The sequence below is a fragment of the Somniosus microcephalus genome, chromosome 21 (assembly GCF_052327205.1).
Source record: "Somniosus microcephalus isolate GS21.2 chromosome 21, FLI_Smic_1.0, whole genome shotgun sequence".
Taxonomy (NCBI): Eukaryota; Metazoa; Chordata; class Chondrichthyes; order Squaliformes; family Somniosidae; genus Somniosus; species Somniosus microcephalus.
The window spans coordinates 73,366,055-73,392,018 of NC_141007.1; the positions used below are offsets into that span (position 1 = coordinate 73,366,055).

General features: G+C 43.9%; 1 protein-coding gene across 3 annotated transcripts in view; it reads left to right on the forward strand.

The window, feature by feature from the left end:
- Positions 1 to 1,550: 1,550 nt before the first annotated feature.
- The window catches only part of LOC147102960 (sterile alpha motif domain-containing protein 9-like), a 35,292-nt gene continuing 10,878 nt past the window's right edge, over positions 1,551 to 25,964 (forward strand). Inside the window, exons 1-3 of one of the 3 annotated variants that reach the window (XM_085963943.1) lie at positions 1,555 to 1,728; positions 3,023 to 3,077; positions 13,674 to 24,470. In XM_085963943.1, coding sequence (XP_085820069.1) covers positions 3,074 to 3,077; positions 13,674 to 17,812 — 4,143 coding nt within the window. In that variant the 5' untranslated portion in view covers positions 1,555 to 1,728; positions 3,023 to 3,073 and the 3' untranslated portion in view covers positions 17,813 to 24,470. Of the gene's footprint in view, positions 1,729 to 3,022; positions 3,078 to 13,673; positions 24,471 to 25,964 lie in introns of those variants that run through there. The other 2 variants (XM_085963944.1, XR_015073162.1) reach the window with 2 other exon arrangements.

The following is a 25,964-nucleotide window of genomic DNA, read 5'->3' on the forward strand; positions in this document are numbered from 1 at the left end:
GAAAGTGGCAGCATCTACCATGACCGGTTCTGAGGCAGTTGATGGTTATCCTCTGTTTGCGAGGAAGGTTTGATCCTTCAGGTTGTACTGCGGGGTCCTCTATAAGGAATCCATTCCGTATGCCGCAGTTCTTCCAAGCATTTCATTATCGGTCATCAAGGCTGAGAGGAGATCGCTGAAGGGCTTTGGCGATGGTCCAAAATGGCCTTCTAGATTTGAGACGGGTTGATGGTAGGTTGTTCAAGTCGGCCTGGATCGGCATGTCTTTGCTGGTGTAGCGGTTGTAATCTCTGGAGACTGCATATTCGCAGCATAGGTGTGGTGGTGCGATGTTTGCAAGCATGAGCATCCAAGGTGTTGGTGTCGAGAAAAGTGTACCAGTGATAATTCTCATAGTAGAATTCAGCTGGACATCAACGGATTTGACGTGGACTTGATAGCCATGCCGGAGAGCAGTACTCCGTATGGTGAGTGCTGCCGTATGGAGGGTTTGAGCGTTTGCTCCCCATGTGGATCCGGTGAGTTTCGGGATCAAGTTAACCCTACTCTTTAGTTTCTTCCCAAGGTTCTGGAGATGTTGTCTATATGAGAGGATCCTAAATAGGAGGGTTTTTTGGCATGGTTTATCTCTGCGCCGCAAAAGGAGACTTTCAAAGCTTGGTTTGCTTGATGGGTGTTGAGGTGGAATGTCAAGGTCACAGTCTTTTGCAGGTTTGGTCGAAGTCACCATCGGCGGAAGTAGGTCTCCATCCCCTGTAAATCACTGGTCAGGATCTCCTCGGTGATGGACAGATTCATGTTTTGCGTGGCCAAAGCAATGACATGAGCGTATATGAACTTGCGGGACTCTGTTTCAAGCAGGTCACTGGTGTAAACGTTGAATAATATGGGTGCCAGAACAGAACCCTGTGGGAGTCCGTTGTTCAATGTCCTATATCTGCTCTTCTGGGTGCCAGAGTTGCTAAGCATGGAGTTGAAAAGATGGATCGTTGTTCTGCAGGGTAAAATGGTGGAGAGCTTGAAAAGCAGTCCATGCTTCCATGCAGTGTCATACGCCGCTGACAGGTCCACGAGTCCTACGGTGGTCTTGAGCTGGCACTCGAAGCCTGCTTCGATGTGTGTTGTTAAATCTACCACTCAGTCACAGCAGTTATGGCCACTCTGGAAGCCCGCTTGCTCCTTAGGGATGGTTGGCTCGATGATGGGGGCTAGTCTGTGGAGTAGTAGCCTCTCCAGCTCTTAATTCTTATGTTCTTGTGAAGTCTGTTTCTATTATCCTCACTGTTTACTACATTTCCAAGTTTTGTGTCATCTGCAAACTTTGAAATTGTGCCCAGTATACCCAAGTTCAGGTCATTAATATATATCAAAAAGATTGATTGAGTGGGTGGGGCAGTTGGAGGTGGGAGGCTATGTGATGAAACTTCCAGGAATGCATTGAATCAGAGTTGGCAAGTCTACACTGCACACCTCCCTCCAGGCCGAAAAACAACCGCTCACCACTACTCTCTGCTTTCTGTCCCTTAGCCAATTTTGTATCCACACACCCCTATATATAAATGCCGATTGTTGTAGCAACACTCGAACAGGTTATGCAGCTTTGTGCTGTAACTGGGTGTTGCTGCTCAATGAAACCACAGTCAGTCCCCCAGCTCAGCTCGGAGCTGCAGCTTCGCAGGTGATGTAACCTGAGCAGCAATAGAAGATAAGTCAGAACCTGTTGTAGAGGTAAGATGTGTTAAATATGTACATCTTTTCTCATTGAACTATTATCAGGGGTGTGTGAAATGAAAGAGTGCATATTGTGCGTTTTATCGCCCCTTTTTTTAGCTTGCAAAGTATTGGAGACATCACTTCAGATAGATAGCATCCCCTGCAGCATAGACAGAACCTGCAAATCTCCAGCTAGAGTATTGTGGCCAATCCTGGGCACCACACTTAGAGAGGGTGCAGAGGGGATACGAGAATAGTACCAGGGATGAGAGACTTCAGTTACGTGGAGAGACCAGAGAAGCTGGGGTTGTTCTCCTTCAAGCAGAGGAGTTTAAGGGGAGATTTGATGGAGGTGTTCAAAATCATGAAGGGTTTTGATAGAGCAAATAAGAAACTGTTTACAGTGGCAGAAGGCTCAGTGACCAGAGGACACAGATTTAAGGAAATTGGCAGAAGAAGCAGAGGCGACATGAGGAAAAATAATTTACACAGCGAGTTGTTGTGATCTGGAATGCACTGCCTGAAAGGGCGGTGGAAGCAGATTCAACAGTAGCTTTCAAAAGGGAATTGGATAAATGCTTGAGAAGGAAAAATGTACTTAGCTACGGGGAAAGAGCAGGGGAGTGGGACTAATTGAATAGCTCTCTCAAAGAGCCAGCATAGGCACAATGGGCCAAATTGCCTCCTTCTGTGATGTATCATTCTATGATTCTATACAGTGAAAACACCTCTTTAAATGTTTACCTAGGCAATACCAGGGTGCCTTGTTGCTATATAACTATCAGCTGTGGCTCAGCAGTATCACTTTCGCCTCTGAGTCGGAAAGGTATAGGTTCAAATTCCACCCCAGAGACTTGAGCACATAATTTAGCCTGCTGTGCTGTTAAACTAAGCCCTGTCTACCCTCTCAAGTGGACATTAAAGATCCGATGGCATTATTCGAAGAAGAGCAGGCGAGTTCTCCCAGTGTTCTGTCCAACAGTTGATCTGCTCATTTATCACATTGCTGTTTGTGGGAGCTTGCTGTGCGCAAATTGGCTGCAACGTTTCTTACAGTACAACAGTGACTACACTTCAAAAGTACTTCATTGGCTGTAAAGCGCTTTGGGATATCCCGAGATTGAGAAAGGGGCTGTAGAAATGCAAGTCTTTTGTTTTTTTCTTTCTATATTGCAGTTTATCAACAATATGTATCTAAGCACCGGCTTCCAATGGAAATGTATTTTTGTACAGTTAACAAAATTAGAGAGAGATGAATTGTGACTATTGAGTAGTTTCCACGCTAATATTTTTCTGTTTGATTTTCAAGTTAGGATTTATTGCTGAAAACCTGATTTACTGGTTCATCGAGAAAACAGGAATGGGTAAGTACAATTCTTAGCCTCATTTATGTAAGTGCAATTTTTGAAAAGCTAACAAACCAATTGTAGAAGTATGGATAGAAGCCATTCTCCCGTGCAGTTGGCTGGAGGAGGGGAGGGAGCATATCATTTTAGCGAAATGGATTCCACAGAAAACTTAAATTGTTGGAAAAGGTGTTTGCTTTGAGAACATGTTAAAAGGTTGATTTTTCCAACTGTAAACATTTAGCAGATTAGCACTGATACATCATCGAATCACAGCATAGGAACTTACAGCACAGAAGGAGGCCATTCGTCCCATCGTGCCTGTGAAAGCTCTTTGAAAGAGCAGTCATGCTTAGTCCCACCCCCCCCGCTTTTGGTCCGTAACCCTGCAAGTTCCTCATCCTCAAGTACTCGTCTAACTCCCTTCTAAAATTATTAATGGAATCAGCTTCCATCACCTTTTCAGGTGGAGCGTTCCATATTCCGAAAACCAAGGTCTCTCTGCTCATCTACACTTTTCAAAATCGTGCCATTTATAGTATGCTGGTCCTCCCAAAGTGCATCACTTCACACTTCTCCGCATTGAGCTCCTTTACATTATACATGCCATTTGCTTGGTAATACAGCCTGGAGGAGAAAGCTCCCGGGAATCCCTGGGGTCTACCTGCCTTTCTCCACCACATTCCCGGCACGGGAGACTTCTCTTTGCCAGATTTACCATGCTTTCTTCCCCGCTCTAATATTCTCCTGTAACCAGTGACATCCCCTCTGGAACTATCTTTTGTTCCTATTCTTGTCTCATTTATCACCTCATTTTTCCTTGCATCATCATTACTTTTGACATTTAATCAATCCTGCCCTCACCCTATCACAGACCTCCCCTTTGTTCTTTCCCTTTTTCACTGGCTCTATAATAATTCTTTAAAAGCTGTTCATCTCTAGCATCTCCCAGTTCTGAGGAAAGGTCATCGACCTGAAATGTTAACCCTGTTTCTCGCTCCATATATGCTGCCTGACCTGCTGAGTATTTCCAGCATTTTCTGTTTTTTAATACAGGATCTCTGCACTGCTTCAATTCTAGCCTCCTACGCAGTCCCAATTTTCATCGCTCCACTATTTCACCTTCAACCACTCCCTGTGGTAGCGAGTTCCACATTCCAACAACTCTCTGGGTAAAGAGGTTTCTCCTGAATTCCTGACTCCTGATGTTCTGACGAAGGGTCTTCGACCTGAAACGTTAACTCTGTTTCTCTCTCCACGGATGCTGCCTGGCCTGCTGAGTTTTTCCAGCGTTTTCTGTTGTTATTTTGGATTTCCAGCATCCGCAGTATTTTGCTATCGTCTCCTGAATTCCTTATTGGATTTATTAGTGACTATCTTATATTTATGACCTCTAGTTTTGGTCTCCCCAACTAGTGGAAACATCTCCTCTACGTTTACCCTATCAAACCCTTTCATTATCGAAAAGATCTATTAGGTCACCCCTTAGTCTTCTCTTTTCTAGATTATTGTGAACTGAAATGCAATTAAAGAAAATGCTTGTGCCAGAGGTTTGTGAACTGTTTCTGAATGCTCAAGTAAAATGCAAGCTGGTGAGGAAGTGCAGCAACTAAGTTCTCGAGAAAAACCTGACGAGAAAGAAAAGAGCAATATATTGGATAGAGATTATATTACCTTGTTAGGCTGTAACAAAAAGCAGACATCCAGCACCTGCAGTGTTTTAATTTTCAGACTGTGCTGGTTCCACTTTTATTCTCAGTGTAAGTAGATGATTTGGACTTGAGTTACACAGAGCACAATCTCAAAATTTGCTGACAGTACAAAAGTAGAGGTTTCACAATCAGCGAGAACAAAGATTCAGGAGACAGCAAAAGCAGTGTTGGATAGAAGGTCAGATAATTTTTACAATAGCAAAATACTGCGGATGCTGGAAATCCAAAATCACAACAGAAAACGCTGGAAAAACTCAGCAGGCCAGGCAACATCCGTGGAGAGAGAAACAGAGTTAACGTTTCAGATTGAAGACCTTTCGTCAGAACTGGAAAAAAGCAGGAAATGGAAAGCAAGTTTAGGGGCTGGGAAACGGGGGAGGGGATGAAAGAACAAAAGGGAAGGTCAGTGATAGGATAGAAAGTAGGAGAGATCATTTTTGTTCTTTCACGGAAATAGAAGGAGCTGACAGAAAATGAATTGAAAACACACTCCAGCAAAGTCTCTGCAATCAAATAGCATATTGGCCCATTAAATTTAACATCACTGTGAAGCATCTCTTACTTTGCGGTGATGTTAAAGATGGTGGGTCAACGACAGGTCTAAGTACATAACCCCAGCACCAAGAGTTTCACACTTGAAATGCAGATCTCAGACCGCAGTTTTCTGCAAGTTCAGGTCCCAAAGGGCAAAGTGTAGCAGAGAAATCTTTTTACTAATCTCTGAAATCAGTGCTCCATTTGTTATCCCTCCTGGGATAAAGTTAAAAATAATTGCAATGACTCCAAATATTTGGCTGTTTCGTGTGTATGTATCGTGACATGACGCCCAAACTAATCCCATCAGCTCAGATTGTGTTTTGGGGGCTCTAATTCTAAAGCAAAGTCTGGGGAAATAGCATCTAGTTCCATTGATGGAGCATGAATGTACCCAAAGTGGGAGAGTTCTCAATCAACAAAGCACCAGAACTGTGCAATAAGAGCCACAAGTTATGTGAGATTCCCACTCAGTCCTGGCAAAAAAAAAACAACACAGCTTAGTCAATGCACTGACCCCTGCAGCTGTATAAGGTCAAATTGTGTGGATCCCACACCAATCTAAATTAAATCCTGAATATACTAATGTTCGGATTGAGCTCTGCTAGAAACCATTTCCATTGCAGTGAGTTGAGTGGTCTCTGTTCCAGAACAATTGTCCTCCCTCCATAATGTCAGATCAAAATACATTTTATAAAACCACTTGCTTTACGTATCCAGGAATTGAGGACAGAGGGAGCAACCATTCAAGGGCAGCAATCATGATGTGCTTTCTCCTTGCAGAGAACGCACATCATACCCAAAAGTGGATCTTCAAATAGCAGCATTTCTGCATTTGGACTGAATCAGAATAATGCTCTTTATCTGGAGGGCATTTTGACCCAGAAAACATGATACTCCTCTTGCCTTAAGTTTGGTTAATGTATTTCTAGACTTAGACTTCCATCCATGCCTCTACCTTGCCTAGTGAGTGTGTGCAGGTTTCTTGAAGCTATGGGCCATTCCTTGCTTTGAGCTGAAACAATTTGGTATTGCACAACTAAATATGTCATTACAGGCATTTTTCAGAATGTAACGGGTTTCCCTTGAATGCAACAGTTTTTTAAATTGAATTGTTGTATATACATATTTTATATTATAAGGAGTGCATCCGGACAACATTCTTCGATTAATAAATGGCTGTGTTATCGAAGTTAACATAATTTGGTTTCTTACTGTCTGTGTATAGAATCATAGAATGGTTACAGCAGAGAAGGAGGCTATTCGGCCCGTCAAGCCCGTGCCGGCTCTCTGCAAGAGCACTTCAGCTAGTCCCACTCCCCCGCCCTTTCCCCGTAGCCCTGAAAATGTTTTTCCTTCAGGCACTTATCCAACTCCCTTTTGAAAGCTGTGATTGAACCTACCTCCACCACCTGCTCAGGCAGTGCATTCCAGATCACTAACCACTCGCTGCGTAAAAAAGTTTTTCCTTTGGTTCTTTTGCCAGTCACCTTAGTTCTGTGTCCTCTGGTTCTTGACCCTTCCGCCAATGGGAACAGTTTCCCCCTATCTACTCTGTCCAGACCCCTCATGATTTTGAACACCTCTATCAAATCTCCTCTCAACTTTCTCTGCTCCAAGGTGAACAACCCCAGCTTCTCCAGTCTATCCATTAACTGAAGTCCCTCATCCCTGGAACCATTCTCGTATAGTGAATATTTGGTGCAAACTGACACACTCCCTCTCGGAGAAGGTCTGTGTTCAATCTGTAAACAATCTGATCCTATTGTCACCAATTATTGAGGCGCATACAGGAAGCAAATCACATTCCTCAATGCAAAATATGAATCTTTGAGCACAGGGTTCATTGGGTCTCTGTAAATATGATTATTACAAAAATAGTACATAATTAAAAAAAAACAAAGTAGCAAGCTCCCTCAATGGCCCAGTGAATAAAAAGCAACACTCAACATAGCATTAGAAAGAAAAGAAAGACTTGCATTTATATAGCGCCTTTCACGACCACAGGATGGCCCAAAGGGCTTTGCAGCCAATGAAGTACTTTTGAAGTGTAGTCACTGTTGTAATGTAGGAAACATGGCAGCCAATATTCACACAGCAAAGTCCCACAAACAGCAATGAAATAAATGACCAAATTAAAAAAAATCATTCTCCGGATATGGGTGTCGCTGACAAAACCAGCATTTATTGCTATTCAGTAGTTGTCCTTAACTTAACAGCATGCTAGGCCACGTCAGAGGGCAGTTAGGAGTCAACCACATTGGTGTGGAACTGAAATCACAAAGACGGCCAGACCGGGTAAGGACAGTAGATTTCCTTCCCTAAAGGCCATTAACAATAACAACTACAACAACTTGTATTTATATAGTGCCTTTAACATAGTAAAACGTCCCAAGGCATTTCACAGGAGGGTTATAAGACAAAAATTTGATACCGAGCCACATAAGAAGAAATTAGGGCAGGTGACCAAAAGCTTGATCAAAGAGGTAGGTTTTAAGGAGCGTCTTAAAGGAGGAAAGAGAGGTAGAGAGGCAGAGAGGTTTAGGGAGGGAGTTCCAGAGCTTAGGGCCTAAGCAGCTGAAGGCACGGCCACCGATGGTTGAGTAATTATAATCAGGGATTTGAGGAGCGGAGATATCTCGGGGGGGGGGGGGGGGGGGGGCGGTTGTGGGGCTGAAGGAAATTACAGAGATAGGGAGGGGCGAGGCCATGGAAGGATTTGAAAACAAGGATGAGAATTTTGAAATCAAGGCGTTGCTAACCAGGGGCCAATGTAGGTCAGCGAGCACAGGGGTGATGGATGAATGGGACTTGGTGCGAGTTAGGACACGGGCAGCCGAGTTTTGGATAACTTCAAGTTTACGTAGGGTAGAATGTGGGGGGTCAGCCAGGAGTGCGTTGGAATAGTCAAGTCTAGAGGTAACAAAGCCATGGATGAGGGTTTCAGCAGCGGATGAGCTGAGGCAGGGGTGGAGACAGGCAATGTTACGGAGGTAGAAATAGGCGGTCTTAGTTATGCTGCGGATATGTGGTCGGAAGCTCATTTCAGGGTCAAATATGACGCCAAGTTTGCAAACAGTTTGATTCAGCCTCACACAGATGCTAGGAAGAGGGATGGAGTCAGTGGCTAAGGAACGGAGTTTGTGGCAGGGCCCGAAGACATTGGCTTCGGTCTTCCTAATATTTAATTGGAGAAAATTTCTGCTCATCCAGTACTGGATGTCGGACAAGTAGTCTGACAATTTAGAGACCGTGGAGGGGTCGAGAGAAGTGGTGGTGAGATTTGAGGGAGAGGGGGACAGTACTTGAGGAGAGAGAACCATTAACAATGTCAGCTAACATGGGAGCCAGAAAAGGAAGTTGGGTGGTCAGCAGTTTAGAGGGAATAGGGTCGAGGGAGCAGGAAGTGGGTGATAAGCACGGAGACGTCATGAGGGGAGATCGGTGAGAAACTGGAGAAAGATACGAGTTCAGGGTTAGAGCAGGGGTGAACCTTAGAGGAAGTATGGCACGGTGGGCCTGGGGAAGGAAGGGAAGTGGCAGAGGCAGCTGATCGGATGGTCTCAATCTTAGCGACAAAGAAGTCTATGAGCTCCTCGCAATTGTTGTTGGAGGTGAGTGTGGAGGAGACAGGGGAGAGGGGTTTAAGAAGATGGTTAGCAGTAGAGAATAGTAACCGGGGGTTATCTTTGCATTCCAGAATGATCCTGGAATAGTGAGCAGTTTTGGCAGACAAGAGTAGGACCCAATAATGCTTTATGTGGTCCAGCCAGATCTGGCGGTTAATGGCTAAACCAGTTGTCTGCCATATCTGTTCAAGTCTGCGTCCCTTGGACTTGAGGGAGCGAAGATGAGGGCCATACCAGGGGGAACAGCCAGGGTGAGAGAGAGTAATGGTTTTAATAGGGACTAGGGCATCAAAGGCGGTGGTGAGGGTGTGATTGAGTTGATCGGTAACTGCAGAAATGCTGTGGTGAATCGAGGGCCAAAGACCGGACAGTTGGGATTTCCTAAGTGCAGTTGTAAGAGAGTTGGGAGAGAGTTTTTTCCAGGGGCAGACACAGAAGGGTTGGGTGGGGGAAGGGGGATGTAGGTGGAGAGCGATACAAGGAAGTGGTCAGAGATGGCCTTATCTGTGATTGACATGGTGGAAATAGCGAGGCCATGAGAGGGGGTGGCCGTGAATATGGGTTGTGGAGTTCACATGGAGGGAGATATTAAGGGAGGATAGGAGGCTAGTGCACTCAGAGGAGAGAGAGCATGATGAATTGAGATGGAGGTTGAAATCACCGAGGATGAGAAGTCGCTCGGTGCAGAGGCTGAGGGTGGGCAGTAGAGAACGAGAGTTTTAAATGAGAGGGGTGGAACAAGGTGAGATGCTCAAAGGAGGAGAAAGTGCCAGAGGAGTAGGGGGACAGACCAAGGTGTGATTTGATGATGAGAGCCACACAGCCACCATGGCGGTCTGTGCGGGGCAAGTGGTGGAAGGTATAGCCAGGTGGGGAATGAACCAGTTAGGTTTTTACGACAATCCGATAACTTCATGGTCACTTTTACTGATATTAGCTTTTTATTTCCAGATTTTTTAAACAGAATTCAAATTTTACAATTTCAGATCATAACCTCGGCCCCTATTACACATTTTTTCTTGTAATTTTTCCACTCCTTCCCCCCCCCCCCTTTCCTTTTGTTTCTCTCTTACACCTGGCAGCTATCTCTTGCCCTGCCAGTACACTACACCTAATCTCAGCCTATTACCATCTCGTCTAGCTCTTTTGTTTCTTTCACTTCTTTTGTCCGATCGTAGCCCTGCCTTCGATCTAGTTTCTTTTCTTTCCAGTTTTGAAGAAGGGTTCGACCCGAAACGTCAACTCAAATTTCTCTCCACGGATGTTGCCTGACCTGCTGAGTTTTTCCAGCATTTTCTGTTGTTATTTCCTATGTATTTCTAGTCCTTCTTCTTTTTCTTAGGCAGTTCCTCGGAACCGAGGATGACTTGCTTCCACATTAAAAATGAATTTGTAGGTGACTGATGAGTCCAATGTGGGACCTACAACCTCTGTCACAGGTGGGGCAGACAGGGGTTGAAGGGGCGGGTGGGTGGGTGCGGTGCTTGGGTTGATGTGCGCTCCTTGCGCTGCCTGCGCTTGGCCAGTAACATAACCACTACATACTGTACCCTCTATAATCAGCTTCAGCGGTTTTGGTTGAGGGATAAATGTTGGCCAGGATACATTAAGCCGTAAGAACCAGAAGGTCCCAGCTGTGAATCTCAGTTTGTGATGGGAGAGCTGATCTCAGCCAGGGTTGCAGTTGGGGCCAGGGTTCCTGCTCTTGGCCACTATCCAGTGCCCCTTGATGAAAAATGCACTTCTGTGGATTTTGAGTGAGGACAGGACTTGTGATGCCCACTCACCATCGAGGCTCACACATGAAGATCACTGGATGATGTACTGAAGTCTGCCTGCGCCTATACAGCTAAATCCCAGCAAGAGTTAGTGCCCACAGGATGGGAGGAAATGGAGAAACTGGAAATAAATGGCCGGATCTTGTTGGAAAAATAATGGCGCAAGAATGACGCATGGTGTGAGTTGCGAATCTCCAGAACTTGCTGGTTGATTTATGCTGCTTCGTCATTTGCTTCTCACAAACGGCACCTCACTCTTACCCTCCCCATTATTTCTAAGAACTTGCTGGACTTGCACATTAATTGCCCATTAAACATGCCTTGGAAAGCTATGTCTTGCAATTAAGAGCGCAAGTACCCTTTTAACAATGTGAGGATTGTTAGTGCAATGTCAATCAAACTTTCTGGCCCAGAAAGGGAACAATTCAAAGTGTTCAAACTCATTCCTGCATGTAGTAAATTGTTGTAGGAGATTTTTTTTAAATTACATTAAAAAAAAAAATTCTTTCTTTTCCTTTCTGTTTCTTTTTCTCCCTCTTAATCCAAACTTTCCTTCTCTCTCTCTATTTCTGTTTCTGCACCTGATTTGACTCTAATTCATCCAAACTAATTCACCCTACTTCTCTGTCATTCAATTGTTTCTTTATCCATCCTTAAATCTCATTTGTTAAAGAGATCCGGCCCATAAGGAGATGATATGTACAAAAATAGTTCCAATTTGCATAGCATTAAATATTTGATTCTAGAACAGTTCCCACGGATTGGAAGGTAGCAAATGTAACCCCACTATTTAAGAAAGGAGGGAGAGAGAAAATGGGGAACTACAGACCAGTTAGCCTGACATCAGTAGTAGGGAAAATGCTAGAATCTATTACTAAGGACGTGGTAACAGAGCACGTAGAAAATAATAATAGGATTGGGCATAGTCAACACGGATTTATGAAAGGGAAATCGTGTTTGACAAATCTGTTAGAGTTTTTTGAGGTTGTAACTAGGAGAATAGATAGGAGTGAACCAGTGAATGTGGTGGATTTGGATTTTCAGAAGGCATTCAATAAGGTGCCACACAAGAGGTTATTAAACAAAATTAGGGCTCATAGGATTGGGGGTAATATACTAGCATGGATTGAGGATTGGTTAATGGACAGAAAACAGAGAGTAGGAATAAATGGGTCATTTTCAGGTTGGCAGGCTGCAACTACTGGGGTACCGCAAGGAACAGTGCTTGGGCCTCAGCTATTCACAATCTATATCAATGATTTGGATGAGGGGACCAAATGTAATATATCCAAGTTTGCTCATGACACAAAGCTAGGTGGGAATGTAAGTTGTGAGGAGGATGCAAGGAGGCTTCAAGGGGATATAGACAGGTTAAGTGAGTGGGCAAGAACATGGCAAATGGAATATAATGTGGAGAATGTGAAGTTATCCACTTTGGTAGGAAAAATAGAAAAGCAGAGTAATTTTTAAATGGTAAGATATTGGGAAATGTTGGTGTTCAGAGGGACCTGGGTGTCCTTGTACAAGAATCACTGAAAGTTAACATGCAGGTACAGCACACAATTAGGAAAGCAAATGGTGTGTTGGCCTTTATTACAACAGGATTTGCATACAAGAGTAAAGGCAGCTTACTGCAATTACACAGGGCCCTGGTGAGACCACACCTGGAATATTGTGTACAATTTTGATCTCCTTACCTAAGGAAGGATATACTTGCCATAGAGGGAGTGCAACAAAGGTTCACCAGACTGATTCCTGGGATGGGGGGATTGTCCTATGAGGAGAGATTGAGTAGACTAGGCCTATATTCTCTGGAGTTTAGAAGAATGAGAGGTGATCTCATTGAAACATACAAAATTCTTACAGGGCTTGACAGGGTAGATGCAGGGAGGATGTTTCCCCTGGCTGGGGAGTCTAGAACCAGGGGGTCACAGTCTCAGAATAAAAGGTCAGCAATTTAGGACTGAGATGAGGAGAAATCTTTTCACTCAGAGGGTGGTGAATCTTTGGAATTCTCTACCCCAGAGGGCTGTGGAGGCTCAGTCGTTGAGTATATTCAAGACAGAGATCTATAGATTTTTGGATACTAAGGGAATCAAGGGATATGGGGATAGTGCAGGAAAGTGGAGTAGAGGTAGAAGATTGGCCATGATCTCATTGAATGGTGGAGCAGGCTCAAAGGGCCAAATGGCCGACTCCTGCTCCTATTTCTTATGTTCTTATTTACCCCACGCTATAACTCGCCTTCAAAACAGTCAAAGTCTCTCCAGAATAGCAGCATTACTGCAGAAAGCGTTTGAAATACTGTGCAGATTTTAATATTGTGCTAATATTTCAAATAATGAATACTAGTAACTTCAGATTCAGTCATGATGTGGAGATGCCGGTGTTGGACTGGGGTGGACAAATGTAAGAAGTCACACAACACCAGGTTATAGTCCAACAGCTTTGTGATGAAATATTCCATTCATCACTCATCAGTATATCTCTGCCTGTGACTGTGGTTGGTTTCAGTTTCATTTCCATTGTATTGTACTGTGTGTAGGGCTCCGCCCATACCTGGCTCCTATGTAAGCTGGCCCAGCCTGCAGCACATCCAGTACGGCAGACCTCTGGATGGAAGATACATTCTCCTCTGTGTGTTACCTTCTAAGTCAATAAAAGCCTTGTTTTGTTTCGCTAACATCGAGTCTCGGATTTATTGAGGCACATCAAGCTTTATTTGAAATCACAAGCTTTCGGAGCGCTGCTCCTTCGTCAGGGCTCCGAAAGCTTGTGATTTCAAATAAAGCTGTTGGATTATAACCTGGTGTTGTGTGACTTCTTACATTCAGATTCAGTATTAGGGTTACCAGGTAAATTTGGATTTTCTTTTGCAATTGGTACATTAACAGTGCAAACTTACTTTCGTTGGGCAGTTTGTTCATTTGATTTTTAAGACATCAATATTTTATTCCTCAGAGAAACATTCAGAAAAACTAACTGATTTGAATGGGGCAGAAGCAGCTTCCTGTGTCCCGGAGGAGAAGCCGACAGGTTACATTCAGTGTAACCCCCATCCTTTCGACAAAGAAGATGCAGAATTTAAGTATGTAAAAGGCAAAGTACTTCCACCAGAATCGGGTAGCAAAAATTTAATCATTCCGTGTCATGAGTTTAAATCTTTTCAACAAGCTGCACAGAGAGATCCGTTTGAGCAGGAAATAAAATTTGCAAAGGAGGTTATTAGGTTTGCTGCTGCCTGTATGAACAGTCGAACCAATGGGACGATTCATTTTGGAGTTGAAGATGGTAGAAAGTATGTCCACGGTGAGATACTGGGTGTTCCTGTCCAGAATCCCCAACTTTTTGTTGAGGCACGAGACAAGTATATCAAACAGTGCTTTTTAGCAAAGTATCGCACTCACGCTGAACACTCGATTCGTCCGCCAAGGTTTGTTGAAGTGTTTAATGATGGTACTGGAGAGCAGCGTTTTGTTATTGAAGTTGACATTGTTCCATCATTAACAGTGGTGAAGGGGACTTTTTATACAGTGCGACTACCTGACCTCGACAAGTCCAAAAGCGAGACTGTAGTATATGTTCGGCCCTCAATCTACAACAGAGAAGGAGCTGCTTCTTGTAAAGAAACTCACAAATGGCCCGAGTACATAAGGGACAGAGATTTTGAAAGAGAAAAGGCAGAGCGCGATGAAGAGATTTCCAGAGATGATGTGTATAGGAAACTATCCGAACTGTTCACAGGTATAAAGAAACACATGAATAGCGAAGTGAAGTATATTTTAGTCACCGACAGTTGCAAAAAGGAAGATTTAGAGAATCTCAGCTTTTTGTTAGAAATGAGGTTTTTCTGTGTTTTAGATTTTGACCCCAATTCTAAGATACAAGGTTTATACAAACTGTATTCCAAAGCCAGTCCTCATTTCTTAGAAGAATGCATCACTGAAAGTGGTTCATTGGTTGATGGTGTAAAGAAGAATTCCTTTTATCAAACCAGCTGGATATTTTGCAATGGACAAAATGACAGTGCTGAGCAAAAACCTTATGATGCAAAGACCTGGATGGAAACCAGAAAGGAGCACCTGGCAAACATCATCTCACAAATCTGCAAAGCAATCCTTCCCCCAGGATCGTTTGAGGTACTTTTTCTTTTGCTGTCACCAGCTAATCAGCCACTAGCACAGGCGTTTCATGAATTCTATGCTGGAATGAATGGCAGAAATAACATAAAATGCATTGTGGAAGGCAGAGAAAATTACAACAGCTGGCTAAGTCTTTTGCAGACCTCATGTAATAGAGAGACTCTTAATAATCTGAGTATTGTAGGAACAAAGCTTAGCCATTTAGACACAATGATTCAGACCATACAATCTTCAGGGCTGAGTTTCAAGCAGTTGCAAGTTGAAGGCACAAATTATGAAGATCTGCTGCCTTTTCTTGAAGTGCTGACATCAGATGAGTGCAGCTATATAGATGTTGATGCAAAGGGTGAAGAGTGGCAGAAAGAAATCAGAGACAAGGAGATGGATTTTTACAAAGGTGGCAAAGTCAGCTGGATGAATTTCTGGCTAGCTGATAATGGGCATTGTGGAGAAATTATAAAAAGAGATGCATATGAAATAGTGAACAACCGTCTGAATTTAGTGTTAGAAGGAGCAATTTCAGAGGAGCCAGTGATCACTGTGACTATAAGCCACCAGCCTGGCAGCGGAGGAAGTACTGTGGCTCGTCACATCCTGTGGGACTTCAGGAAAAGACTTAGATGTGCAACTGTCAACACATCACACCCTGTAAGATCTGTCTGTGAGCAGGCAGTTAAATTACAGGAGAATGACGAGAGTTTACCAATGCTTCTGCTTGTTGAAGATTGTGATGAGGAATACACTGAGGAATTGAAAATCCTTCTGGCACGAGCAGTTGCTGATTACCCTTCAAAACCAAACTTTATTCTACTGCACTGCAAGAGGTCTAAACTCCCAGAAACATTGACCAATGCGTCTGGCATTGTGCATGTTAATTATAAGTTATCAAACAAGGAAAAAATATTGTTCAAACGTAAACTAGAGGACCTTAAAGCCCATTACAAAGAAAATTCTATCCTTACATTTGTTCTAATGACCAAAGATTATGATCAGGTCTATCTTACAAATTCCGTGAAGGAACTGCTGGAAAGTATTGATCACACGTCTGATGTTTTTGATCTAATTGGATGCATTGCATTGCTAAATCATTATGTAGAAGATTCATACATTACAATATCTCAGTGTGAGGCATTCATAAATCGAGGGGTTCAAAGTGAGCGCTCACAGCGCCTTACTGTTGAGAGCAACTTAAGAGAAGCAGCAGGCTGTCTGCTCTCTCGTTTGTATGAACCTGCAACAGAATTCCTGTGCATCCGAATAATACATCGGAAAGTTGCAGAAGAAATATTAAATCAGATGAGGTTCATTCAACGTCAAAGTCAGGCCGTTACCCACCTTCTGGAGGAAAATGTATTTTTCAAATACCGGTCTACCACACAAGTAGTGAAATTCATTAGGCAACTCTTTGTTCAAAGAAAAGACAACACAGATAAAGTCAAACGTTCTTTTCCTTCCCTTATTGCACATATAGCTAAACATGAGAATAAAACTAAAGCTGTAGATGTTCTGGAAAGAGCCTGTAAGTGTTTGAATAAGGACGCTTTTGTGGCTCAGCAACTTATTAGATTCTTGTGCCAAGAGGAAAAGTTTGAAAAAGCGGAGTCATGGGTAAAAAAAGCCAGGTTATTACAGCCGTCCAATTCTTACATTTTGCACACAGAAGGTGAAATGTATAAGAAGTGGCTTTACTCAGTCTTCAGTCTGACAAAGCTAAATAAACTGCGATCTTCGCCACAGAGATTTGGAGAAGCAATAGAGATGGCACTAAAGGCAATTGATGCTTTCCAGAGTTCCCAAGAAGCATCCAAGTCAGAGTCTGACTGGAATAACGCTGGCTATTTCGGTGAAGTAGAGGTTGAGTGTTATGTCGTGAACTTTATGTCTTTACTTGGCATATTTGAATACAAGGATGGCTGCTACATAAAACTGGTAAAGTATTTACTGACCGATTGGATCCCGGAACAAATAGACACCACATGGAACAGGTTTCATGGAAAGATAAAGGGATTACACAACAACGTTTGCAAAGCAATTGAATCAATTTATGAATACTTGGCATACTTCCAGTCTGACGAACACACCGAGAGAATGCTTCCCGAGGAGAAACCTTTTGAGGAGTTAAGAAAAGCTGAAAAACAATTCTCATCTTTCTTCTGTTATTCCAGCGACCAGATGCTGAGACAAGAGAATATGGAACATCTGACACCTATATTAAAATGTCACAAAATTTATTGCCTGGGTGGTGGAAGATTCACTAAAATGTTTTCATTAGTTCCTGAAAATTTGAGGAAAATAATACAGTTGCACACTAATGAACAAGGATTTTCTGATAAAAATGATCTAGAAAACTACATTTTAGCGCACATTGCCCTAGCCATCTCACTCCCTAGCTTTCCTGAAGCCAACATTTCTAAAAAGGAACTTGCTGAGTTTAGCTTTCTCCTGTGTGACATGAGCGATCCTGAACAGTCCCCTATCCCATACTTCATACAGATGCTATTGTACTGGCCAGAAGCTGGAGCTGACAATGATTCAGGAGAGGAAAACAATATGTGTTTAATCAATGCATTGAACACCATGAACAGCCTGTACAAGAGCAAAATAAAGGATGTCCCGGCTGGGAAAAAACCTACTTACCCTCATTTTTTCCTAGGATCTGGAAGTGGCTTTCAGCGGTTTATCCACAACAGATACATGTCTCGTAGAGATGGTAAATACACATGGGAAGCAGATCAGAACATGCCACAGCGCATTGAGGGCTGGACTGAAGGCAACAAGCTTTATGTCCAAGGGCACTGCAGAGAAAGTAAGGTTCCCGTCCATCGTGCACCCAAATGTTCGGTACCACCTGGCAGCAGAAGAGTTTCATTTTATTTAGGATTTACATTGCGAGGCTGTGCTGCTTATAACATTCAGAATGAGACCGAGAATGTGGCTCAGGAGAGAATACATTTGTAATCAGTGGGCAGTAGTAATTATCTCTTACTATTGGGTTAATTGTGTACTCAGTGCTGTACAGGCAACATTCATTTTTCAGCACTGTAATGGAAAGCTGACATTATGGTAATACAAAAATTTAGGCTTTTTCATTAGGACAATGCAGATTGCGGGGTATATCTGATGGAAGTATTTAAAATGATTAAAGGATGGGATAGGGTAGATAGAAGCAGAGTGCTTCCAGTAGTTGAGGTTCTAGAACAAGGGGGCCATAGATACGAGATTAAATATAAGAGATTTAGAAAAAAGTGAAAGAGAAACTTCTTTACCCAGAGAGTTGTAACGCTGTGGAATTTGCTTCCAGATTTAGTGGCTATGGCAGAAACGATGTCAAGATTAGATTAGATAGATGGTTGAAGGGATATGGGAACAGGGTGGGTAAATGTGATTAGTATTGTTTGCTTTCATGCATGGTAAATGCTGGCATGGACTGGTTGGACCAAATGGCCTGTTTCCGTGTTGGAACTTCTATGTATTATTATGAATAACAAAGCATGGAACCAGAAAAGGCCATTTGGCTCATTGAGCCTACTCTCAACAGACCATGTACAAGCTGTTACATAGGATTACATAGGCTATACGGCACAGAAACAGGCCATTCGGCCCAACCAGTCCATGCCTGCGTTTATGCTCCACTCGAGTCTCCTCCTGTCCTTCCTCATCTAACTCTATCAGCATAGCCCTCTATTCCCTTCTCCTTCATATCTAGCCTCCCTTTAAATGCATCTATACTATTCACCTCAACCATTCCCTGTGGTAGCGAGTTTCACATTCTCACCACTCTTTGGGTAAAGAAGTTTCTCCTGAATTCCCCATTGGATTTCTTGCTGACTATCTTATATTGATGGCCTCTAGTTATGCTCTTCCCCACAAATGGAAACATTCTCTCTGTATCCACGCTATCAAAACCTTAAATAATTTTAAAGACCTCTATTAGGTCACCCCTCAGCCTTCTTTTTTCAAGCGAAAAGAGATCCAGCCTGTTCATCCTTTCCTGGTATGTATACCCTTGCATTTCTGGTATCATCCTTGTAAATCTTCTCTGCATCCTCTGTTGCAACACTTCACCCAACACTGAGACAAACAATAATCCTTGGTGAAACTTCAAAGGTATACTTACAAACTACAGGTACCTGAATGGACTTAAAAATTAAAAACAGAAAATTTCTCCTGTACTGACATGAAAGTATGGATGGGTGTTGGGTGTGGTTTCCAGATATCAGTGCCTGTGGAAACAGCTTCTGCCTACTTTGATGCAGAGACACAGAGTGCCCACAGCACCTGGTCTGCACTCAAGGCCTCCATAATCAGCACCTGTGAAGAGACGCTCGGTCACTCGACCAGGAAACACCAAGACTGGTTCGACGAGAATGGCCAGGAGATCCAGGAGCTAATAAACTGCAAGCGCAAGGCATTCCTGATCTGGAAACAGCAACAGAACTCGAGAGCAAGAAAGCAGCTCTACAGACGCCTGAAGGCCAAGGTCCAACAAAAAACTCGCGACCTAAAGAACAGATGGTGGGTGGAGAAAGCACAGGAGATCCAGCAGCTAGCCGACAACCACGATGTGCGTGGATTCTTTAGCGCAGTCAAGACCATCTACGGCCCAAGCACCCAAGGCCCTACCCCACTGTGGGCCAAGAATGGAGAGGTACTCATCAAGGACAGAGAGGCAGTCATTTCCCGCTGGAAGGAGCACTTTGAAGATCTCCTTAACCGAGACTCTGTCTTCGACGCAAGTGTCCTCAACTCCATCCCGCAGCATGCTACCTGCCACCATCTCATCACAACCCCAGCCTCGCATGAGGTTGAAAAGGCCATCCGACAACTGAAGAACAACAAGGCCTCAGGAGCAGATGGAATCCCCGCCGAGGCACTAAAGCATAGCGGAGAAGCACTACTGGCGCGAATTCATGAACTAATTTCTCTTATCTGGAAGGAGGAGAGCATGCCAGGGGATCTCAGAGATGCCGTAATTGTGACCATCTTCAAGAAAGGTGACAAGTCCGATTGCGGTAATTACAGAGAAGTTTCCCTGCTGTCTGCCACAGGGAAAGTCATCACAAGAATCCTCCTTAATCGCCTTCTCCCAGTGGCCGAAGAGCTCCTCCCAGAGTCGTAATGCGGATTCTGCCCACTAAGGGGCACAATGGACATGATCTTCACCGCACGTCAATTACAAGAGAAATGCAGGGAACAGCACCAACTGCTGTACATGGCCTTCTTTGATCTCACAAAGGCCTTCGACACTGTCAACCGTGAGGGATTATGGCGTGTCCTCCTCAAATTCGTCTGCCCTCAAGAGTTCCCGTATGAACCGGGGTCAAGCAAGGCTGTGTCATAGCACCAACGCTCTTTGCGATCTTCCTTGCTGCAATGCTCCATCTCACCCCCAGTAAGCTCCCCACTGGAGTGGAGCTAATTTACAGAACAAACGGGAAACTGTTCAACCTCCGTTGCCTCCAGTCTAGATCCAAGGTCGTCCCATCCTCTGTCGTCGAATTACTGTATGCAGATGACGCTTGCGTCTGCGCTCACTCGGAGGTCGAACTCCAAACCATCGTCAACACCTTCACCGAAGCGTACGAGAGCATGGGCCTTACACTAAACATCCGTAAGACAAAGGTCCTCTACCAACTTGCCCCCGCCACACAGTACTGCCCCCCAATTATCAAAATCCATCACAAGGCCTTGGACAACGTGGACCACTTTCCATACTTTGAGAGCCTACTGTCAACAAGGGCAGGCGTCGATGACGAAGTCCAACACCGCCTTCAGTGTGCCAGTGCAGCCTTTGGTCGCCTGAGGAAGATAGTGTTTGAAGACCAGGTCCTCAAACCTGGCACTAAGCTCATGGTCTACAGGGCAGCAGTGATACTTGCCCTGCTGTATGCCTCAGAGACATGGACCATGTACAGCAGGCACCTCAAAGCACTGGAGAGGTACCACCAACGCTGCCTCCGCAAGATCCTGCAAATCCATTGGCAGGATAGGCACACCAACGTCAGTGTTCTCGCTCAGGCCAACATCCCCAGCATCGAAGCTTTGACCACGCTCGATCAGCTCCGATGGACGGGTCACATTGTCCGCATGCCCGATACGAGATTCCAAAAAAAAGCACTCTACTCGGAGCTCCGGCACGGCAAGAGAGCCCCAGGTAGGCAGAGGAAAGGCTTCAAGGACACCCTCAAAGCCTCCTTGAAAAAGTGTAACATCCCCACCGACTCCTGGGAATCCCTGGCCCAAGACCGCAGAAAGTGGAGGAGAAGCATTCGGAAAGGCGTCGAACACCTCGAGTCTTTTCGCCGGGAGCAAGCGGAAGCCAAGCACAGGCAGTGCAAGGAGCGCACGTCACCCCAAGCACCCCAGCCACCCACCCCTTCAACCACCGTCTGCCCCATCTGTGACAGAGACTGTAGGTCCTGCATTGGACTCATCAGTCACCTGCAAACTCACCTTAATGTGGAAGCAAGTCATCCTCGGCTCCGAGGGACTGCCTAAGAAGACTTTGCTGGGATTGCTGTGATAAATGTGAACACTTATGAGATTGACTTCTATTCTAATGCAAAGAGGATATGTATGAATGATAACTGTCTGGTACGTTGGCTCTGAAATTCCTCAACACAAGCTAGGAGAATGTCTATTATTCTTGTAAGTACTGACCCACTAAATAATATGGATCTGTTAGTTAGTTGTTAATTATGGAGAAGAATAGGCATTCCACTATTTTTTTAAAAAGAGGAACTTCAAAGCCAGGGCACATTTTAGGCTTGTAGTTAGGGTGTTGTCTCTTGCATATTTTGCCTTCCCTGTACAAGAACTTATTGGTTTCCCATTGTGTAATTGTGCAGTATGGTGGCAGATAGAGTATAATGTAGAGAAATGTGAGGTTATTCACTTTGGTAGGAAGAATAGAAAAACAGAATATTTTTTAAATGGTGAAAAACTTTCAAATGTTGGTGTTGAGAGAGATTTGGATGTCCTCGTGCAAGAAACACAAAGTTAGCATGCAGGTATGGCAAGCATTAAGGAAGGCAAATCGCATGTTGGCCTTTATTGCAAGGGGGTTGGAATATTAGGCTGGGATCTTACCTGAAGAGGCACGTTGGGGGCGGGACTGCTGACTTTCGGGTTCTCGTCCCACCCCCCAGCGACGTCCGATGCACAGATGCTATTTTGCATCAATTGACCTTCCGTCCTGTGGGCTTGCCGGCCAATTAAGAGATAGCTGGTATCAGATGACGTCAGTTGATGACGCGTCATCTGCCGGTTTTCTTAAAAGGGCCACCACGATTTCTTTTTGACATGATTTTTTCAGTGTTTGACAGCATTGAGGTGCTGCAAACACTGACAATCACTGTACAAAGGTGAGCCCTTGCACCCAGGCTCTCCAGTGACTCTCTCCTTAGACTAAAACAGGTGGCCGCAGCAGGTGAGGTTACAGAAGCAATCTGTCACTGGTGAGAGAGGTTCTCCCAATGAGGTGGGACTACACAAACACTTCAAAGCTTGTCACATACAGAAAATTCTAAACACATTAAAAATTACTTTTGCAACGTTTTCATACCTCTGCAACTCACCAGTGTCCCATTGGATCCTTCACACCACTTCTGCAGCTGTCCTCTATACACAAACATTACAGTAGACCCACAGCACGCCACACTTACCCTGGTGGGATTTCCTGATGTCGGGAAGTGTCAAAATTGGAAAAAGCCTCTTAACTGCCTGTTAACTACCTGTTAACAAACAGTTAAGTGGCGATAATCCTCTTTCTGCCGCTAGGAGTCAGGTCCCTGCACAAATCGGGGACCCGACTCCCGGGAAGATTTATTGGAGGCGGGTTCGAGACCCGCTGCCAATCATTTTGATTTTGCCAGCAGTCCCGCCCCCAAACCCTGAGCGCCGGCAAAATCGCCCCCTAAGAGAAGGAAGACTTGCTACAATTGTACAGGGCCTTGTGAGACCACACCTGGAGTACAGTGCACAGTTTTGGTCTCCTTATCTAAGGAAGGATATACTTGCCTTGCAGGCGGTGCAACGAAGGTTCACTAGATTGATTCCTGGGATGAGGGGGCTGTCCTATGATGAGAGATTGTGTAGAAGGGGCCTATACTCTCTGGAGTTTAGAAGAATAAGAGGTGATCTCATTGAAACATACAAGATTCTGAAGGGGATTGACAGGGTAGATGCTGAGAGATTGTTTCCCCTGGCTGGAGTGTTTAGAACTAGGGGGCATAGTCTCAGAATATGGGGTAGACCATTTAAGACCGAGATGAGGAGGAATTTCTTCACTCAGAGGGTTGTGAATCTTTGGAATTCTCTGCCCCAGAGGGCTGTGAATGCTGAATCTTTGAGTATATTCAAGGCTGAGATAGCTAGATTTTTGGACACTGAGGGAATCAAGGGATATGGGGATCGGGCGGGAAAGTGGAGTTGAGGTTGATGATCAGCCATGATCTTGTTGAATGGCGGAGCAGGCCTGAGGGGCTGTATGGTCTACTGCTCCTATTTCTTATGTTCTTTTTAATAGATTTTCCAACTAGATTACTATGGTTTCAAATGTGTTAGGTTTATTTATTTCTTATTGTCACTGTGCTTTAAGTAAGGAGTACTGTATTTTAGCAAAGTTTAATGAGTTTTTTTGGGGTGGAAACAAAATAAATTTGTGAAGTTCTATTGGCCCGTAATTTATGGTCAGCGGCGAAGCAAAGACATTCGCCACTGGCCCCAAAGTAAGCTTCTCATGATCTCTGTGGCGAGAAGTTTGACTTTTCCGATGTGCAGTTGAAATCAATGGAAGTTAATGGGGAATCCCTCACGCGAGTTGCTGTGACATCAGCAAGCTGTCTAAGCAGCCAATCACAATGCAGAATTTTCACAGACAGCGAACCAGGAAGTGAGGTAGCGCTTTTGATTCTAAATTTTATAAACCGCAAAAGAAAGATTGGGCTCTCACATGGGGAAAAGGCAAACCTGAAATAAAGCTGATCAAACTTTAAAAAGAAAATTAATTAAAAATTGAAATTTTTATTAAAATGGTTAAATTTAACACTCCACAAAATTAAATTAATTTTTCAGGGCCATAACCTTTGTTCAGCATTCAATATGCTGTTAAAATCCCAGTTACACCTAATCCAAAAAGGGCCTAACTTTTAATGGGGTACTTAACAGCGATATTACCATGGAAGAGCTGAAGCTTTCGCCAGTTGACAGATTACACTGACTGCCGGCTGTGCGGGTGGTGGTGGTGGGGGGGGGGGGGGGGTGGGCTGGGGGCACAGTGCAGCCAGTGTCGGAGCAGCGAGTGACCGACCGCAACTTCAGGATCTGTGTGTTAGATTGCACATGCGCTGCATCCTGAAGTTGCGGTCAGTTTCAAAGGGGTAATAGGGATAAAAACAGCGAATGCTGTTTGTTCGCTGTTATTAACCACCGCAAATTCCGGGCCAATATGTTTTTATGCTTTTAGAATCCTGGATTTCAAAATGATGTAATCTAAATGGAAAATGTTGGTGGATGACTTAAAAAAAAAAAATCTGTGCTGTTGATTTTCTAGTAAACTGTTTGTAAACTGTTTCCACTTTGTAACACTTTCGGAATAAACATTTTTGTGAATATATGGAACTTGTGATTATTAATGTTTTAGTTATTGGCATTATAATCTTAACAGTGGCAGTATTCTTCAATTGCAATTGATTATATCAATAGCTGATCTTATTTATATTACATTTGTGGTTACAGTGGAATAATGAGTGGACTCTGGTGATAAAATACCACTAATTTCAACTGCAACCCCCCTCCCCCCTACAAACATAAGCCGAAAGGGAAGGCAATGTCTCAAAATCCTAAATGCGTTAATTGGAGGTATCCAGGCATCTGTTGGTCTCTCAGCCACCTCGATTTTACTGAGTTCTGCTTTAGATCTTCTGGTTGCAGGTGAGCTGGGAGCTCACTGTGTATAACTTCTTCCACCCATTGACATCACAAATGGTGACTGTGGATTACGGGTCCATTTCCCCAGTCCACAATGAAACCTGGATTTGAATGATAAAACCATCTCCTTACGGGAAAATATCGGTTATCAAAATGACAGTTATCCCCCAAAATCATTTTTTCCCATTGCCGTTGTATTGCCAAAGAAGATATTTGGGAAAGATAACCAAAGGAGAAGGTGGCAAATGTAAAATTAAATTGTGCAAAAAGAGAAAATGAGGGGGTCAAGGCCTACTATGTGTAGTGATCTGTTAGTTAAATTTAAGGGGATTATGGAGGGTAAGAGGATGAGGAAAAAAATGGCTTCAGTAAAGCTGGAAGGAAATCAACAAATAGACTAAGATCATACCTAAGGAAGTTGAAGCAGTACTCCAATTTAGAACAATAAAGCATGGGAGGGGAATTTCAAAGACTAGCGTTATAGAAACCCAGGGGGATAAGCCAGGAAATAATCTAGCAATTAAAGCTGCAATGTGACTTTCCAGTGCAGAAGTACTCCAGGTTCCTCCAGATGATCAAAGTATAAAATCCCATATTGCTGGTCTGCTTTCTCGTGACTAACCACCAGATTGGCTCAATGACTAAACTGCATTTGGCTTGGAAAAATAATTTGGCATAACCCTCAACTGGGAAGATCAGAAGTTACCTGAAATATAGCACGTAGATTGATGCAATTAAAAGTGATTTGTCGAGCATATCTAAAATCTATTGTTGAATTTTCACTCTCATTCCCAGGTGCACGGTCCTGCCAAGAAGCAGACATATGCCTAGGGTAAATTGGGCCTAGGGTAATGTTCTGAAACAGCAGCTGGAGAGGAACTTGGAAAGGGAAGGGGTAAATCCAGTTGTTGTGGTCCATGTTGGAACAAACAACATAGGTAGGAACAGGGAGGAGGTCCTGCTGAAAGAGCATCAGGAGATAGGCTCTAAATTGAAAAGCAGAACCATGAGGGTAATAATCTCTGGATTATTGCCTGTGCCACATGCAAATTGGTATAGAAGCAGACAGATCAGGAGAATTAACACGTGGCTAAAGGGCTGGTGTGGGAAAGACTGGTTCCTTTTCATGGGACACTGGCACCAGTTCTGGGACAGGAAGGAGCTGTACCGATGGGCGGGC